At 47.0% G+C, this 16725-nt stretch overlaps 1 protein-coding gene across 2 annotated transcripts in view; it reads left to right on the forward strand.

The window, feature by feature from the left end:
- XPNPEP1 (X-prolyl aminopeptidase 1) overlaps nucleotides 1–16157 on the forward strand; it is a 53076-nt gene extending 36919 nt beyond the window's left edge. For both annotated transcript variants that reach the window (XM_045569151.1, XM_045569152.1), the window contains exons 11-21: nucleotides 1353–1442; nucleotides 2069–2119; nucleotides 3291–3349; nucleotides 3477–3554; nucleotides 5472–5543; nucleotides 7140–7200; nucleotides 8642–8711; nucleotides 9595–9768; nucleotides 10805–10881; nucleotides 12070–12168; nucleotides 15612–16157. In XM_045569151.1, the coding sequence (XP_045425107.1) occupies nucleotides 1353–1442; nucleotides 2069–2119; nucleotides 3291–3349; nucleotides 3477–3554; nucleotides 5472–5543; nucleotides 7140–7200; nucleotides 8642–8711; nucleotides 9595–9768; nucleotides 10805–10881; nucleotides 12070–12168; nucleotides 15612–15740 (960 nt within the window). In that variant the 3' untranslated portion in view covers nucleotides 15741–16157. The remainder of the gene's footprint in view (nucleotides 1–1352; nucleotides 1443–2068; nucleotides 2120–3290; nucleotides 3350–3476; nucleotides 3555–5471; nucleotides 5544–7139; nucleotides 7201–8641; nucleotides 8712–9594; nucleotides 9769–10804; nucleotides 10882–12069; nucleotides 12169–15611) is intronic.
- The last annotated feature ends 568 nt before the right edge of the window (nucleotides 16158–16725 follow it).

Below are 16725 nucleotides of genomic sequence, written 5' to 3' on the forward strand. Positions count from 1 at the left end.
CACATTAATGCTTAGATTTATTTAAATGTATCTGTTTTAACAGAATTTAATGTATACTAGAAAAAAAGTATAACCAGCATATGAGTCCATGACACTATAAAAATTATTTAAGACAAACTTTAATAAACTAAGTTGATTTCAAGATGATTTAAAGAAAAGTACTCAGTAAATTAGGGTGCAGTGTATAGGAAACTCGGGTAAAAGCTGTGCGGGTGGTATGAGAGCACCTGAGGTTTGGGAAATGCTTCCTACACACCCCTCCTGCCCATTTTATAGCTAAGGAGACTTGAGGCCCAGAGAGACTTGGGGAGTTGGGGTTGTGTCAAAGGTCAAATGATATCGTTAGCCTTGCACTTTACTGAGCCCCTGGTGGGCAGTGCTCAGCAGCTGACAAATGTTGCCTCATTTTAGTTAGGGTCTGAGGCAGGACTGGAATCCAGGCCTCTTTGATGAAGGCTTTTTTGTCCTTCCCTGGGCCTCTGGCTGCCAAGTGGCCTTTGGCAAGCCCAGTGAGGTTCTGTCTTCTCCACTGAGCAGTGGGGCATCCTGGTAGGGGCACAGGCCTGGCTCTCTAGACCTGGCTTGCCCTTGTACCCCTGCCACTGTCACTGTGCGTGACCTCTAGCAAGGCACTCAGAGCTTTACTTCCTTGACCCAAGTGGGGCTCACTCCTGCCTCCCCTGTTTCATGAGGGGTATGTATGAGAGAGAAAGAGAGGGAGAGAGAAGAGTAAAGAAAGTGAAAGCGATTTGAGAAGCTCCTTGCAGGTACTAGGTATGCTGGCCACCTCCCCAGCCCGCCAAATTACACGGCCAGATGCTAACTTGTTCTTAAACTGGGAAGGGTCTTCTCCAGCCCTTTAAGATCAGACCATTAGCAGTAGCTGAGATGTGATCACTGAGCGGAAAGGGGCAGGGAGCAGGAGACCTCCCTCATCAGGTCATGTGCATCCCTAGATGGGGGAAAAGCCCCCTTTGTGCAGCAAGAGGGGGGTTATTTCAGTCAGGCTTTGAGTGGTTAGTGAACTCTGACCACAACCACAGAGGCTTAGAAAGCAATATCTTGCTGAAGGCTGGCAGCCAGCAGTCTCAAAGAGCTAAGGGGAAGGGGTCGGAGGATGCAAGAGAGAGAACTTGTTTGATGTACTTACTCTTTTTGGATGAGTTCAAGCTCAGGGTTATCAATCAAAAGGGGCAGGTCTTTGGATCCCTAGGGGACAGCTGTGTGTGGGTCCCGACTGGGAGCTCTTCAGATGGTTTGTCTAAAGTGCATTTGGCTGAGCAGAGGTGGTTGCCTTGGTCTTGGTGGGTGGGGCAGGCTTGATTTCCCATCCTACTGCCCTTTGCCTCTAGGACCATCGCTGCTGTATGCCTTACACCCCCATCTGCATCGCCAAAGCTGTGAAGAATTCAGCCGAGTTGGAAGGCATGAGGCGGGCTCACGTGAGTAGAGCAGCTGGTGCAGAAGACGGGATGTGAGGTGGTCAGAAGGCCTGGCTGCTGCTCCCGCACCTCCTGTGGCCTTGAGCCTGGCACAAGGTCGGAATCTGTCTGAGCCACAGCCTCCTGGCTTCCTGAGTTAATGAGAATGAAATGAAACACTTGATGGGTTAGATCTTTACAAAGAATAACACACAACACAAAAAGAGATATGGATGATGATAGTGTAGATGATAGTGATGATGGTGAAGCTTCATAAAATGGCCTGATTGTGTTTTAAGGCAATGGGTGGGTCTAGAAAGATTTGGGGCCCAGAGATGGCTTTTGGGGCCTGTCTTTCTTGGTCCCTGTGGGGCAGGAGTTTACCCCTCCAGAGAAGCTGTCCATCCTCTGAGGCAGGGCCCTTCCTGATTATGCCTGAACTACTGAATAGCAGAGGAGCCCTTTCCCGGATAATGGGAATTGCTGCAAACTGGCTTCCAGGAAATGTCCATCTGCAAAGCCCCGATTGCTGCTGGTTTGTGGCCCTGTAGGTGCAGCCCTCTCAGTATCGTATTAGGGCGAGGCTCTGAATCTGGCCGTCTGCTTTTCAGTATTAACTTTAAAAAATGTCTCTATTGTTTGCACAGATTAAAGATGCTGTTGCCCTCTGTGAACTCTTTAACTGGCTGGAGAAAGAGGTTGGTTCTTAGAAATTATTCAGAAATATCTACATGTGATTCTAACTGTGCCATCCTTCATGCTCTGTTGACTGTGAGGTCTAAGATCTCAATCTAATTTTAGGTTCTATTTTAATAGTTCATTTTGGAAATTTGGTGTGTGTATTTTAAAATTCTTCAACTGTGGAAAATAGTAAGAAGGAGGAAGAAAGAAATTCCATAACAAGGTGGATCCTTTTTGGGTTAGAGAATCATAACTAAGTAGAATTTCATTATAAGGAAAAATGACCCTTATATTATTATTATAGGCAGGCTGATTGTATTAGGAGAAAAAGAACTTTGTGTACATCTTGAACTTTAAGCCATAAAACTTTTCACATTAAATTGACTCTTAGCCATTAATTTCTTGCCCTTCCACTCCCTGTAGTTGACAAGAGGGTGGTTTCTTTGTGCTGTGATTAAACAATGTCATGTTCTCTTTTAGTATTATATAAACAACTCTTTAATTGGAAAAAGAAAATATCTTTATTCCTATCAGTGTAATTATTTTTTCCCCATGTTTCCTTCTGGCTGTTCATCTGTATAAATCATTTTTAAAATGTAAGTCATTTTCACATGTCTCTCAGTGTACAGGTATAATTTTGTATTTTGTTTGTTTTATTCACTTAGAGTCATAGTGTGACTATTTTCCATGTGCTTTGAGGCCTTGGAAAGGATCCACGTGGAAACTAAATCTAGAGGCTAGACTGATTTACTTACCTATTCTTCCTGTTTTGAACTGTTTAGGTTGTTTTTTAACTTTTTGCTATTATCAATAATCCCACAATACTATCTTTGCATTTATCTTTTTATTTCTTTATGATGATTTTCTTAGGATGATTTCCTAGGAGGAGACACTTTTGAATTTTGGAACTTAGATGCATTGTTTTGGGAGGTTTTAGGATAAAATACCAAGGCAAAGTAGTTGAGTGAAAAAGTAAATGAATAAAAACCCTCTACTTTAGTTAGCTTTGGTGAGAGCCTTTAGACGTTCTGTCCTGGTTGAAAATGAGCCTGAAGCTGTGTCTTGTAGATTGGACAGTTGGGATTTGGAAATTGAGGGCAAAGTAATCTTCTCATGGACCCCCTCTACCATGGAAGGGGCACACGTGGCTTTCTCTCTCCAGATGATTTATGGGCAGTTTTCTCCTAGGTTCCCAAAGGTGGCGTGACCGAGATCTCGGCTGCGGACAAGGCTGAGGAGTTTCGCAGGTAAGGATCCCTTTGGGGGCCCACAATCCGCCGCTTCCCTTGCGAGTCACAGGAGGCCAGAAGGGCCCTAATTCTTGGCACAGCACAACCTTTCAGCTGCTCTGCGCTCTGTGTCTCTCTGTTGCAGGCAGCAGGTGGACTTTGTGGACCTGAGCTTCCCGACGATTTCCAGTACGGGACCCAACGGCGCCATCATTCACTACGCGTAAGGCACGCGGAGGAGCATGCCGCCGGCTTGGCTGTCGCCTCTGCCGGGAGCCTGAGCAGAGCAGAGGCGCTGTTTTGCCAGAGGCCCCTGTGCCCACCTCCGTGTGTCTGTGGAGACTGTAAAATGAAGGGACCTCTGAGGTCTTATTTCTTATTTTCTCTGAATTCACAAGCCTCTTGCCTTTCCCGCGCTCCTCTCAGGCGCAGTGCGGCCTGGCATTCTCCACGGCGTAGTCAGATGTCCCTCTTTCCTTTTCGAAGCTCCAGGGACGGTATTCATAGCCCTTGAATCTTGATGACTGGAATTTTTGCGTGTTTTTCTTTCCTGGTAACAGCAGCCTTCTTAATGCCCCAGTCCTTATATCTTACCGGCTCCATCAGCTCTATACCAAAAAGACTTGTCACGAGGTTGCGGGCACCTTGTTTTGAGTAGAGGGATAATCAGTCCCCTCTCTCCCCTCCCCCTGGGCTTGAAGCCTGGCGTCCGGGTCTGTGGGGATTTTTACCACATGATCTGTAAGAAGCCATGACCTATAAGAGCTGAGCCTCCCTGAACCGTGAACGGAGACTGTGGGGGCGCTGGTATGTTCAGGACTGGCAGCTCCCTGTGGGGTTGATGGGGATGTGTTAATAATTCGGCATGGCCATTGGGCTTAGCCTCAGCTCTGCCCAGTTCTCACTGTTTTGCTTTGCACTGGACGTTGGGCATATTGGGTCTATGCTTTCTTTCCATCTGGGACATGCACAGTCAGGGGAAGAACACTTGGTCTGTCTCTCTGTGCTGCATGTGGGCACAAATCTCCCCCCACTTTTAATAATTGCTTGTAGAATTTTTAGTCTTGGGGCAGATTTTGAAGCTGTGTGTGGGAGACAGTCACAGATGTCACAGTACAGTTCTCTCACATTAATATTTCTGTTCCAACACGAAAATAACAAAAGGACTTCACTTTTTGTCTTATGTTTAACTCAGATGATCAGATGATGAATTTCCTGGCCGGGTACTGTCCTGGGATTTTGCATGTAATTAAAACATTAAGCAATTTCATTTCAGGGGGAGAGAAATTTGCTTCTCCTTGGGCATTTCTTCATCGTGGGCTGTTGGAGGCCTATTGAGAGGCAGCGCACTGGAGGCTGGGCCTGGGTCTGGTTGTCTTTTTTTTGTTCAGCTCATGTGCCAACTAATGCCTTTATTGCTGAAGAGGGGCTGGTACCTGGACATGAAGGACTCCCTCCCTTGAGCTGCAGGGTAGAAACTTGGGATGTCTTCATCTCTTTGGGCATTTCCCTATACAGTGTCCAGAAAATAGCATGGGGAAAGCAGATCACTTTTTGAAAATACCTCATGTTCATTTGAAAAAAGTGCTCCAGCTTGAGAGTGTCACGATCCACCCCTTTCTCCAACAAAATCCCTTTAGTTTTTCTCCCAAATTGAGACATTCACCCCCTCCCTGTCTGGTGGTCTGGGAAGTAGGTCGGGGGCCCCTGCTGAAGTATGGCCTGGAGGCTGAGGCAGGGGCCGGCTGAGGCCTGATGACTCCAGGCCGCTCTCATCACAGTTCCCAGGACTCTGGCTTGGTCCTGTTGCTTCTCTTAAGTCTCATTTTTGTAGCTTTTACAATTATCTCTTGAATACGTGCTTTGTTCCAGACACAAACAGAGGTAGACATAAAGAAATGTCTTATTCTTCCTTTTCTTGAGCTCTTTATCTAGTTGAGGAGATATATTGACTGGGTTTTTGAATAGAAGAAGTTTTTAATATTAATTGAAATAATTTACTGGCTAACTTTTTAGTTTGATATAATTTCAGACTTACATAAGTTGCAAGAATAGTACCAGAAACTCTTGTATGCCCTCCTCCCAGATTCACCAAGTATTTGCATTTGTGGAATAATTAATTTTTTGTTAACTTTGTTAGGCCAGTCCCTGAGACGAATAGGACCTTGTCCTTGGATGAGGTGTACCTCATTGACTCGGGTGCTCAGTACAAGTAAGTGAACCGGGACTGCGTGGGACTTGCCTCTGGGTTTAGGCAGCTGTAGGTGGACAGGCGACGCTCCAGCTGACAGTGCTCAGCTGGCCATCACATTCTGCGCTGGCCATGCATGGAACCGCTCTTGTGTCTTGTCCTTTAATTCACCCCTAGTTGAAATAGCCCAGTTGTGACTCTGTTCCCACAAAAGACTGTCTGATAGAAATGTTTAGTCCTTGGCCGGAAGTTGTTTAAATACTCAATAAATAACTGTGAAATAAAGCAGGCTTTTGGAACTATTGGAAAATTTTCTGCCTCAGCCCATAAACTGCCTGCCCGGCTCCCTTTATGTAAGGGATTAATTTTGAGTGAATGAATGAGAAATGAGGGCTACCCCCAAATTTCTGAATTTCCTTCTTCTTGTCTTGCCACTTTCGTGGCAGTTGGGACCTAATTATTGAATGAGCTTATTAGCCAATTACATGGTAACCTAGCCTTGGGACACAGGGATAGAAACAATATCAGCCTAGGGCTAAGGGTACAGGGCTCACTTGGTAATGGTGTAAACTTATGTTCACTTCTAAATTTTGGCAAGATTCTGAAAGTTATCCTTTAGGGATGTGGGCTAGGGTGTGTTAAGAGATACACTTGGATATTTTTTAGGGTCTCTGTCCAGGAAAGCTGCTATCTTGACAAGAGGAGTTATTATTGATTTTGGCTCTCTTTTGCTAGAGATAGGCTCCTATTTACTTTGGTCTCTTCCATTTTGTTCAAAACCCCGGCGATGGTGTCTGATGAAACGGCCCTCACACAGCAGACCAAGAGTGTATGTGTCAGGGGCTGAGTCTACTTTATTAAGCCATCCTTGCATCCATACTTTGTCTCATTTTTTATAACAACTTTATTGAGATAAGATTCATGTGCCATACAATTCACCTACTTAAAGTGTACAATTAATGTTTTTTTTATATTCAGAGTTGTGCAACCGTCACCACAGTCAATTTTAGAACATTTTCATCACCCCAAAAAGAAACCTCGTACCCATTGGCAGTCACTCCTCCTTTTCCTCCACCCTAGAGAACTGCTACTCTATTTCTGTCTCTATGGATTTGCCTAGTCTGAACATTCCATATGAGTGGAATTATGTAATATATGGCCTTCTGTGTTTGGCTTCTGTCACTTAGCATGATGTCCTCAAGGTTCATCCATGTTGTAGCATGTATCAGTACTTCATTCCTTTTCATTGCCAAATAATATTCCGCTGTATGGCTGATACTCTATTTTGTTTATTCATCAGCTGATGGACATTTGGGTTGTTTCCACCATTTGTCTAGTATGAATAATGCTGCTATGAACATTTATGTACCTGTTCCTGTGCAGACGTATGTTTTCAGTTCTCTTAGACATATACCTAGGAATGGAATTGCAGGGTCAAATGGTGACTAAGCACTTACCCTTTCAAGGAACTGCAAACTGCTCTCCAAAGTGGCTGTACCATTTTACATGCCCACCAGCAATCTGTGAGGGATCTAATTTCTCTACATCCTCACCTGTCTCATGTTTGATTGAAAGCTTATTTCAACTGAAAACTAATTTGTCCTTTCTTTTGGACAGGGATGGAACCACAGATGTGACCCGGACCATGCATTTTGGGACCCCTACAGCCTACGAGAAGGTAAGGTGGAGGAAAAAAATGCAAGAGTCCCTCTCTGCTTTCTTAAGAAGAGCTTTGCTTTTGTGAAAAAGGATTGTATAAAGAAGGAAAAATTATATGTGGGATAGTAAAATTGCTCATTACTGTGGAGTCAGGCTTATCTGCTTTATGAGTTCCATTTAATTAATTATGGGAGGGTAAGACATTTGGAGAAATTTTAAAAGCATTCTGTTAAGGTCAGTGCAGCTCAGGTTCAAGTTCAAATAGCTCTGACCTTCTCTTGAGTCAGGAAATGTCTTTGGGGTTGGGGTTGGGGTAGTGAAATATATGCTTTACAAGCAGTGTCTAGATTTGATTCTGAAAGCTGCTCCCCTTCTTTTTTCAAGTTCAGCATTCTTATTTACAGGCTCAGCTGTCTAGGAATTCTCTGAAATGACAGACCCTGTTCACTTTGTGATGTGATTGGCATGGGAAGGGAGAACAGAGCTGTGGGGTAGAGAGATGTGTGCCAGGGCTCTGGGACCTGGCTTCTGAGCTTCTCCGCTGTTTAACAGCTCCATGACCTTGAACAAAGCACCACCCATGAAAATGGGGATAAAGGTGCCCACCTCCCAGGCTGGTTGTGAATTTCTCTGAGCCCAGTGAGTTCTTGGGTCACAGTCACTGCTCAGCGAATGCTGACTGAGTCTCTGAGTGATCCTCTATGTCCGCGGGAGCTCCCTGAGGAAGAGTAGCCAAGGAAAGGGTTTTATTCAGATTTCCTGGTCTTGGTCCCTTGCCTGTCCGTTTGCAGGCACCAGCGCACCTTAGTAGAGTTTGGAACTTGGGTTGGGGATTCCTTTCGTCTGACTCTTTTTGTGCTTGGAAAGAGCCCCAGACCAGGTTGAGGAGTATGGAGTTTTAGTCCTGCCTCTGCACCCTACTGATAAGCCCCTAACCTTCTGAGCAGCACTTTCCCTGTCTGGGCAGTGGGGACAACCCCTGAGGATAGTGTGGTGGTAAGGACCGCAGGTGCTGAGGCCAGACGCTGCCACTTAGGGGCTGTGTGATCTGGGCACACTACTGAATCTGTAACGTGAAGATTTTGATAGCGCCTCCCTCGTGGAGTGTAGGATTGAATGTACAGTGCGGATCGGGGTTTTCAGTACTTTATTACTTTCCCAGTCTTTCTAAGGCTCCATGGCATAGAATTTGTCAGGTTTGTTATAAGGTAAAGTCCTGTGGGATCAGCTCTCTTGACAGTGCTCTTGTACTAAATTTAATTTCAAGATTTTCTGAAAAATTGGTCCCATGGCAAGGCTTTTTTTTTTTTTTCCCATCAGATTTTTTTATTTTTACTCTGATTTTCTCTGTGGTATTGCTAAAAACTTTAACAGGCAAGGTTTTCTGAACTGTCAGAAAACTACAGGATGGAAACATCTGTCTTCATTCTGCAACGTGCCCCCTGGGTTTTCTTTGGCAGGAATGCTTCACATACGTCCTCAAGGGCCATATAGCTGTGAGCGCAGCCATTTTCCCGACTGGAACCAAAGGTAGGTGGTTCCTTCTGTCATGTGGCAGGCTCTTTTTCTCGTTCAAGAATCAAATATGTCAAAGTTTGAGTGGAAGAACATGTTCGTTCTTGTGCTGTGTGGTCCTCATCCCAGCTCAGGCCCGGCCAGGGCAGGTGGGGTGCTGCATGGAGGGATCTCCTGGACCCACTGACGAGCCCAGGAGCTGAGGCTTGGGATGGTCCCGTGTCTGCTGTGCAGCTCCGTCCTGACCACTCGTGGTATTGCATGGCATTGCAGGCAGCTCTCAGGAGAGGACAAACTGGGTATGAAGGCCTCAGGGGCCGAGCAGAAGTTGATGCAGCTTCCTGTCTGCCCTTTAGCGCTGGGCCAGTGAGTGACTCTTTTCAGGATTCTTGGGATTTCTTTTACTGGGATCCTGGACTTTAGATATGTATTTCTTTGCTTGAGGACTGGTAGGTGGGGCATGGGACTGGGAGTTATAAGACCCAGACCTAGAATCTGGTTAGATCGGGCATGCACTCATCTCCCTGAGCCTCACCTGCCATGCCTGCCTGCCTGCTTGCAGAATGGTTAGAATCTCATCTTTGTAATTCTGAAACCTCGGGGTCCCAGATCTGGAAGGGAGTGTCCATGTCATCGAACGCAGCCTTTATCTGCTGTAGGTGTCCACCCCCTTACCAGCAGCCTAGACCGGTGACTGTCTAGCTTCGGACTGAGCTCTGACTGGCTCCTCAGGAGCTCTGGTTATTAGAAAGTTCTTCCTTGTGCTGGGCTGAAATATGAACCCTCCAGTAACTTTTACCTGTTGGTTTCTGTTTCGTGTTCTGGAGCCAAACATAATAAATCTAATCTTTAAAGTGCTGTACAAATATCGTCAAGTGCTTCTTTATGTGTCTTTCAGGCCACCTTCTCGACTCCTTTGCCCGTTCAGCTTTATGGGATTCTGGGCTGGATTACCTGCACGGAACAGGACATGGTGTTGGGTCTTTTTTAAATGTCCACGAGGGTCCTTGTGGCATCAGTTACAAAACATTCTCCGATGAGCCCTTGGAGGCAGGCATGATTGTCACTGATGGTAGGTGTCCTTCACATAGGGAGCACGCATGGATCCCTGAGCCTTTTTGGAAGCTCTTTGTCGTGTCTTATTTTTTAAAATTATTTTAAAGTAAATTGGCCATAATTTTCTCCTCCTGTCACCTTGAATTAAAAACATCAACAGACTTTTCTGATTATAGAAGCAATACATGTTCATTTTAGAAAAAATGAAATTATGGAACAGTATAAAAAGAAAATGAAAATTATGTGCAATCTAACTACCCAGGGGAAACATGAGTTAATATTTGCTGTGTTAGCTTTTGGTCTTTTATATATGTAGATACCTTATTTTTAGTCAGAGATCATACTGGATGTATTCTGTGTTCTGCTTTCTTTTTTTTTTTTTGAGACAGAGTCTCACTCTGTTGCCAGGACTAGAGTGCCGTGGCGTCAGCCTAGCTCACAGCAACCTCAAACTCCTGGGCTCCAGCAATCCTTCTGTCTCAGCCTTCCGAGTAGCTGGGACTACAGGCATGTGCCACCATGCCTGGCTAATTTTTTTTTTTTTATATATATATTTTTAGTTGTCCAGCTAATTTCTTTCTATTTTTTTTAGTAGAGACGGGGTCTCGCTCTTGCTCAGGCTGCTCTTGAAGAACTCCTGAGCTCAAATGATCCGCCTGCCTTGGCCTCCCAGAGTGCTAGGATTACAGGCGTGAGCCACCACCCCTGGCCTCTGCTTTCTTAATATATTGCCTTTTCCTGTGTCATTGCCAAATATTTGTAAATATATTTTAATGCCCGTGTGATTGTGTCTTATGGATATGCACCATGGTTTATTTGGTGGATCCCTTGTTATTGTACTCCTAAGCTTGTTCTGTACCTCAAGTGCCTATAAAAAAGTGGCTATGGGGAAGAAGGTGGCATCTCCGGGCTCTTACACCAGGGGAGAGTGGGCCCTTCACCTCTTTATTCTTCTCTTTCGGGGTGATGTGGTCGTCCCAGTAGTGAAAGCTTCTCTTTTCTGTGGACATTATCGTGGGCTGGTTCTCATTTTGGGGTTTGGTTTGTTTTAGAGCCAGGGTATTATGAAGATGGGGCTTTTGGAATTCGCATTGAGAATGTTGTCCTGGTGGTTCCTGTGAAAACCAAGGTGAGCGTTTATTTATTAAAGATATTCCCTGTTCTTTATGGTGAGAAGATGAAAACTTATGTCTTTAAAGCCAAGAATGTACCATTATGGGACCAGCAAGGAGCCTCCCTCTGATGTCGGGGACTTAACTGGAAACCACTTGCCTGCTCTGCAAAGCCGGAAAGAAAATCCTTAATGAACAGAGACCCAGAACTGGAATTCATGGAGCCGCAGGCTGGCCCCTGTTTGACATGATTTGGGGCTCTGAGTTTATTAGAGGTGGCTTATTGTCATGAAGTCTCCACTGCTAGGGGGTGCTTGTTCAAGGTGCCAGCTCCCAGGTCCCTCCCAGACCTTGACTCAGAATCTGCAGGGTAGGGGCCTGGAAGCTGTAAATTTCATCACACTTCCTGGGAGATTTTTATCAGGTAAACTTCATGAACCCTGAGTTAAACTATGGGTTGGCCTCACAGGCAATACAAGATGGGTGTTTCACCTGCTCCCCCATTGGTGTTACCAAGAGGCAGCAGGGTTTTAGGTTCTAGGCTTTACCTAAAAGGCCTGTTTGCCCCTCCTCCATTGGTGATTATGGAAATGAACAGTTGGAGGGAAGTAGCTTCCGAAGTCTACAAGGAGGTTGACTGTGGGAATCTGCTCTCTTCCACGTGGAAGTCACTGTTCTTGGAAATGGCCTCCCATTTCACTCCCAAAGGCCCTGCAGTGAACAGAGAGCCAGTGTGCTGCTGTATGCCCCAGTGTTAACACCAGATGGGCCTGGCTGGGTCAAGGCAGGCCACACAGTTGACTGTTAAAAAAATGATTTTGGGGACTTACACCCCAGCAGAGTCTTGCGAACCAAAACCAGAGATGCCCCTGAGCCCAGACACCCCCACACCCTGCCCCTGCGTCCCCTCTGTCACAGTAGGTGTTGGCCTCTGGACCTGCTGCCGGGAGCTCCTCAGCACCCTTTGTTTGGCTTTTCCTGATGCCACAGGCTGTGGTTTGCCCAGTGGAGGAGCTCTCGGCAAGTGGCAGCAGCTGTGTTCCTCATGCTCCCTGTGTACCTTTAAAAATGGTGACCAGCTCACCTCTTCTCACCTCCCAGTTACACGCGGCTCTGAGGGGTGGCCGTGTCTGGTGGAATGACCGCGTGGTGGTTCATCATGGTCAAGAGTAGTAAAAGCTTCTGTTTTCTTTCTTCTCCCACAGTATAATTTCAACAACCGGGGAAGCCTCACCTTTGAACCTCTAACTTTGGTTCCGATTCAGACCAAAATGATAGATGTGGAAGCTCTTACAGACAAAGAGGTAATGGGGACGGCTTGAGGGACAGAAGTGTTAGTAGGGGGGTAGAGAGCTGCCCTAAGTTTCTAATCCATTCTCACTTTTTAATTTAGACCAGGTCTAAACCAACTGAGTCTGTAGGTCCTAGGTCTCCTGAGGACTATAGGAGATTTTCCTGTATTTATTGGGTCTCCAGGTGGAGATATTCTTGCTCCCGCCAGCCATTGTGGGGCTGTAGGGCTTCGTGGGTGGAATAGTGTGCCATTACTTTTTGGGAGGAGATGGCTGTGCTCTTCCTTCATAGCTGCACTGAGGCGTGTTTAGCGAACAGGGGTCCATGTGTCTTCCCTACAGAAAGCCAGATGGATGGCGGGGCCTCCCACTGCACGTACCAGCTTGGTTTCTTGTGTTGGGTAAAACATTAAGGAAATGAGAAGCAAAATCTATTACATGTCCAGTTTTAATACAGAGGAGGAGAAAGATGGTACCAGTCCTTCTCTGTCACTGCTGTGGTTACTCTGGGGCCTTCACCAAGCCTGGGGCACAACAGTGCTCACTTACCAAGCTCAGAGGGCTTTAGGTCGTGAAACCCCTTCAGACCCCGGGCTCGCGAGGCCAGGCGAGGTGGCAGGCCTGGGGACCTGGAGTAAGGCTTGAGGGATCAGGCGGATGATCAAGGTCAGAGCAGAGACAAGGGTCAAAAATGGGGCAGGAGCAGTTAGCACTGGGCAGAAAAAGCAGTTCCCAAACCTGGAAGCTGAAAGCCAGGGCACAAATTCCAGAACAAAGCGGGGCTTAGAAGTCCCAGCAAAAAGCAAATGACTGGTGGGAGCCGAAGGCAGAATAAGCATGGCGAGCCACTCTCGGAATGAGAAGGTTTGTTACCTGAGGCAGCCACTGGCCTCATCCCAGGGGACTTTGAGTGCCTCTTGAGGCAGGAGCATATCCTCAGTGGGGTCCGCCTGGGCCTTGTTCTTGACAGTAAAGGAAAAGGCCTCTGAGGGCCAATGAGCTCCCTTCTACAGGAGCTGTGGGATGGGATTCTACCAGATAGAAGCCCCCTCTGCTTTTCCCAGCTCACAGATGGGGGCAGAGGAAGGTCATCCCTCCTGCTAGCTTTCTTCCTCGTGGGGCCCCTGCTTGACCATCTGTGCCCTTGGTTCAGCCCGACATGCCCACTCTCAGGACCCCGACCGGCCCTGCTGACACTGGTTTACGCAGCTTGTAGATGGATACAGAACAGGAAACTCGGCCTGTCCGCACAGTGTCAGGTGTGTCTCTTCAGCAGGAAGAGTCCTTCCTGAGGTTTGGGGCTCTTCTTCACCCCTGTAAGTGATGCTCCTGTAAGTGAAAGGAAACGGGATCACAGATGGGCATGGGAGCCACCCTGCTTAGAAGCTCTCTCCGAATGTTTCTTGTAATGGCCCTTGGGCACAGCTTCCAGGGTCTTAGCAAGGGATTTTCCTGTAATAAGTAACTTCATGCTCTTGGAAGCCCAAGACTGTAGCTTCCTACCAAGTAATTCTGGGTCATTCAGTCCTTCCTGTCCACATAAAGTGTACGAATCAGGAGACATTTCTCCCATGACATTCTGCTTTACCAGTGAAATAGTGTATGAGGAATGTTAAATGAGACCATTTTCCCTTGAAGGAAAACGTTTTGGACCTAGACCGGTGGGAGCTGTCTTATCCAGTGGTTCGCTGCTGTGCTTTGCACACCCAAGTCATGGAGCTATTCTTTTGGCCAGTTACCCTTTATAGGGCAGATAATATCTTCTTATCCTGGGGATCATAAGTTTCCACAAATAACAGTGGATAACAGTATTTAACATTCCAAGTAGAGTATAGTATCATTTCTTATCTCTTTGACTTAAAGACATTATTACCGTTTTAGCAAAAGGTCTCTTTCCTGTATACCACTTAATAACTCTGGGGTTTCATTCTGTCTGAACGCACAGTGATACCCCACATCGAGGTTCTGTCCGTTGGGCTTTAAAACACCTGGTGATAGCCCATTACCATCTAGCCTATCTGCTGCACTTAAGGGAGTTTTTGGTTTCGTTCTGCATTCCCATCATTTGTCACCAGATGGCAGCAAAGGCTCTCAGTCAGCTGTGAACATGGGCAGCTGCAGACTGTGGGGCCTGGGGGGGTTGCTGAGGCCCTGCCGAGGCTGTTCCCCAACTCCTCCCTTCTCCTCCCAGCCAGGAGGGCCTTGGGAGTTTCCCTGAAGCCCCAGGGTGGCACCAGGATGCTGCTTTCGCCTTCGCTGTTGAGCTGCTCTGGACAGCAGGCTGCCTCACAGCCCTGTGGGCTTGCTGCGGACGCATGGCGGCTCACCTTTTGATACGATGTGCCTCCCTGCTCCCCACCACTCCCCCAACTCCCAGAACTCCCAACAGGAGCTCGTAGGCTCTTATCAGCAGGGACTGGAGCCCTAGCTCAGTCAGAGGCAGCTGGCAGCACCACTCCATCTGTCCGCTCACAGTCCCTGTGGGCTTGTGTGTCCATCCTGACCCCCAGCTAGGCTTTGGTACTTGGCTGGACCATTGTCCCTGGAGCCACTGCTTTTGTAACATCACTGCCTCCCTGAATGGCATTTGGCTCATCTATGACAACCACATCAATGGCAGTGTCAATCTGCTCAGCCTCGCTACAGCTACCCCATGGACAATGAAGAAAGTGGCCTGTTGTCCTCTTGGTACAACTTGCTTCACTCCAGCCTTCATCTCTCCCCACCCCAACCAAGGGGGAGAGTTCATCCTTTCACCTGCCACCGAGCTTTCGCCTCAGGTCTAGGGGATCAGCTCTCTCCCTCCCCACACCCAAGGGACCAAGTTCCACCAGCACCTCCTTCCTTTTAATCTCCTTTTTGTCTCCTGCTGTTGTGGCACATTGAGTTGAGGGTCTGAAAGTCTAGCTTATTCCTAACCCCATTCTGCAGCACCATAGCCTTTGACCACCAAAGGTTCTGGGTTCATTGGGATGGCCACAGTCATGCGACCCACAGGGGCTCAGCTGATCCTAGTTTATTCAGCTTTGTCAGCGGAGAGAGGATACGCAGCTCAGCACATTGGCAGGACAGTTGTAGGTGTATTTCTTAGTAGGAGCCTTTGCAGAATCCAGGGGCTATTCTGGTGCCCTCCCCCCATCACCATGTCCCCAAGATGTCTCAGGTGTAAGGCAGTGAAGCCACACAGAGGCATATAGCAGCTATTGGTTGGAGACTGTTGTCTCTAATAGTAAACTGCTCCGGAGCATTTTCACCATAAGCAATGTAGCCTGGTCCTTCTATTTCCAGGTAAACAGAACACAAGGAAATCACTTGTCCATGAGCAGGGAAAAAGGGTTTTGTTCACCTTTACTCTCAGCTTGTGATCTTAGCACGTGGGGCCCTTGCCTGTTGGCCTGGGTAGCCTTTTGGTAAAGATGTGATGGTGATAGTGTCTGTCCTTCTCCCTCCTGCAGTGCGATTGGCTCAACAATTACCACGTGACCTGCAGGGACGTGATTGGGAAGGAGCTGCAGAAGCAGGGCCGACAGGAAGCTCTGGAGTGGCTCATCAGAGAGACGCAGCCCATCTCCAAACAGCATTAATAAATACCTCCCCGGTTTTTGTTACTGCAAAATGCTCTGGGGAAAGGAAGAAACACGGCAGACCCCTGACATCTTTCCCCTTTCCTCTCCTTCCTCCCTACTTCCCCTTTTTACTTTAGACTCTTAAGAAGAATGGAAAATCTTCTATCCTCTTTGATATTTTCTTGCAAACAGTCTTTTATGAGTTTTGTAACTGTTGAGAACGAGCCAAGAATAAAGTTGCTGCACCAGACGGAGGGTCCCCACAAAGCTGTCCACTTGATTGAGAGGGAGACGCCCCGAGTTCTTTGGCCAGTGATGGTGAACCGATGAGTGCTCCATGACGGTCATGTTCCAGGTGCTAGTCCATCATTCATGATCACCCTGACGTTCATGAGACTATATTTATGATCAGTGAATAAAAATGTCAAAACTGTGCTTTGTCTCAGCGGCCTCTTTCCTCACGGTGCTGTCCCCTGGCACGTCAGGCAGGCTGATCGCCAGAGCTGCTGGCTTCTGTGGCGGACATCTAGACATCTAGGTGGAAGGCCCTCTTTGAGCAGAGACCTCCAGCCTCCTTGCACATTTTCTGGCTTAATTGTAAGCCTTTTTTTCTTTTCTCTAGAAAACCTAATATTTTGGTGAGTATTTTTATCTCAGTTTTTTTCCTCACATTTTAAAGTGTGTTATCAATACACAAAAAGAACAAAAAAATTATAATGTCAAAAGTGACAGTCTCCTATAGTCTAACCCATGGTAGATGCCTCAGGTATCTCACCCATATTGCCACAGCTCTCATTGTTCCATTATTTCTAGACAGCATCCTGTGACAAGTGTCTGTGACTCCCATTCTATAGGCTTTGCTTTTGACTTGCACACGTGGGGCAAGCCCCAGGGGCTGGGAGCGTTAATGTCGCCATGACCTCAGATCATCCCGTTTGGAGATGGGCAAATAGACTGCCTCATCCCTAGGCTGGGACATCTGAGATATGTCCTACACTGTCTC

Source organism: Lemur catta, chromosome 14, assembly GCF_020740605.2.
Source record: "Lemur catta isolate mLemCat1 chromosome 14, mLemCat1.pri, whole genome shotgun sequence".
Lineage (NCBI taxonomy): Eukaryota > Metazoa > Chordata > Mammalia > Primates > Lemuridae > Lemur > Lemur catta.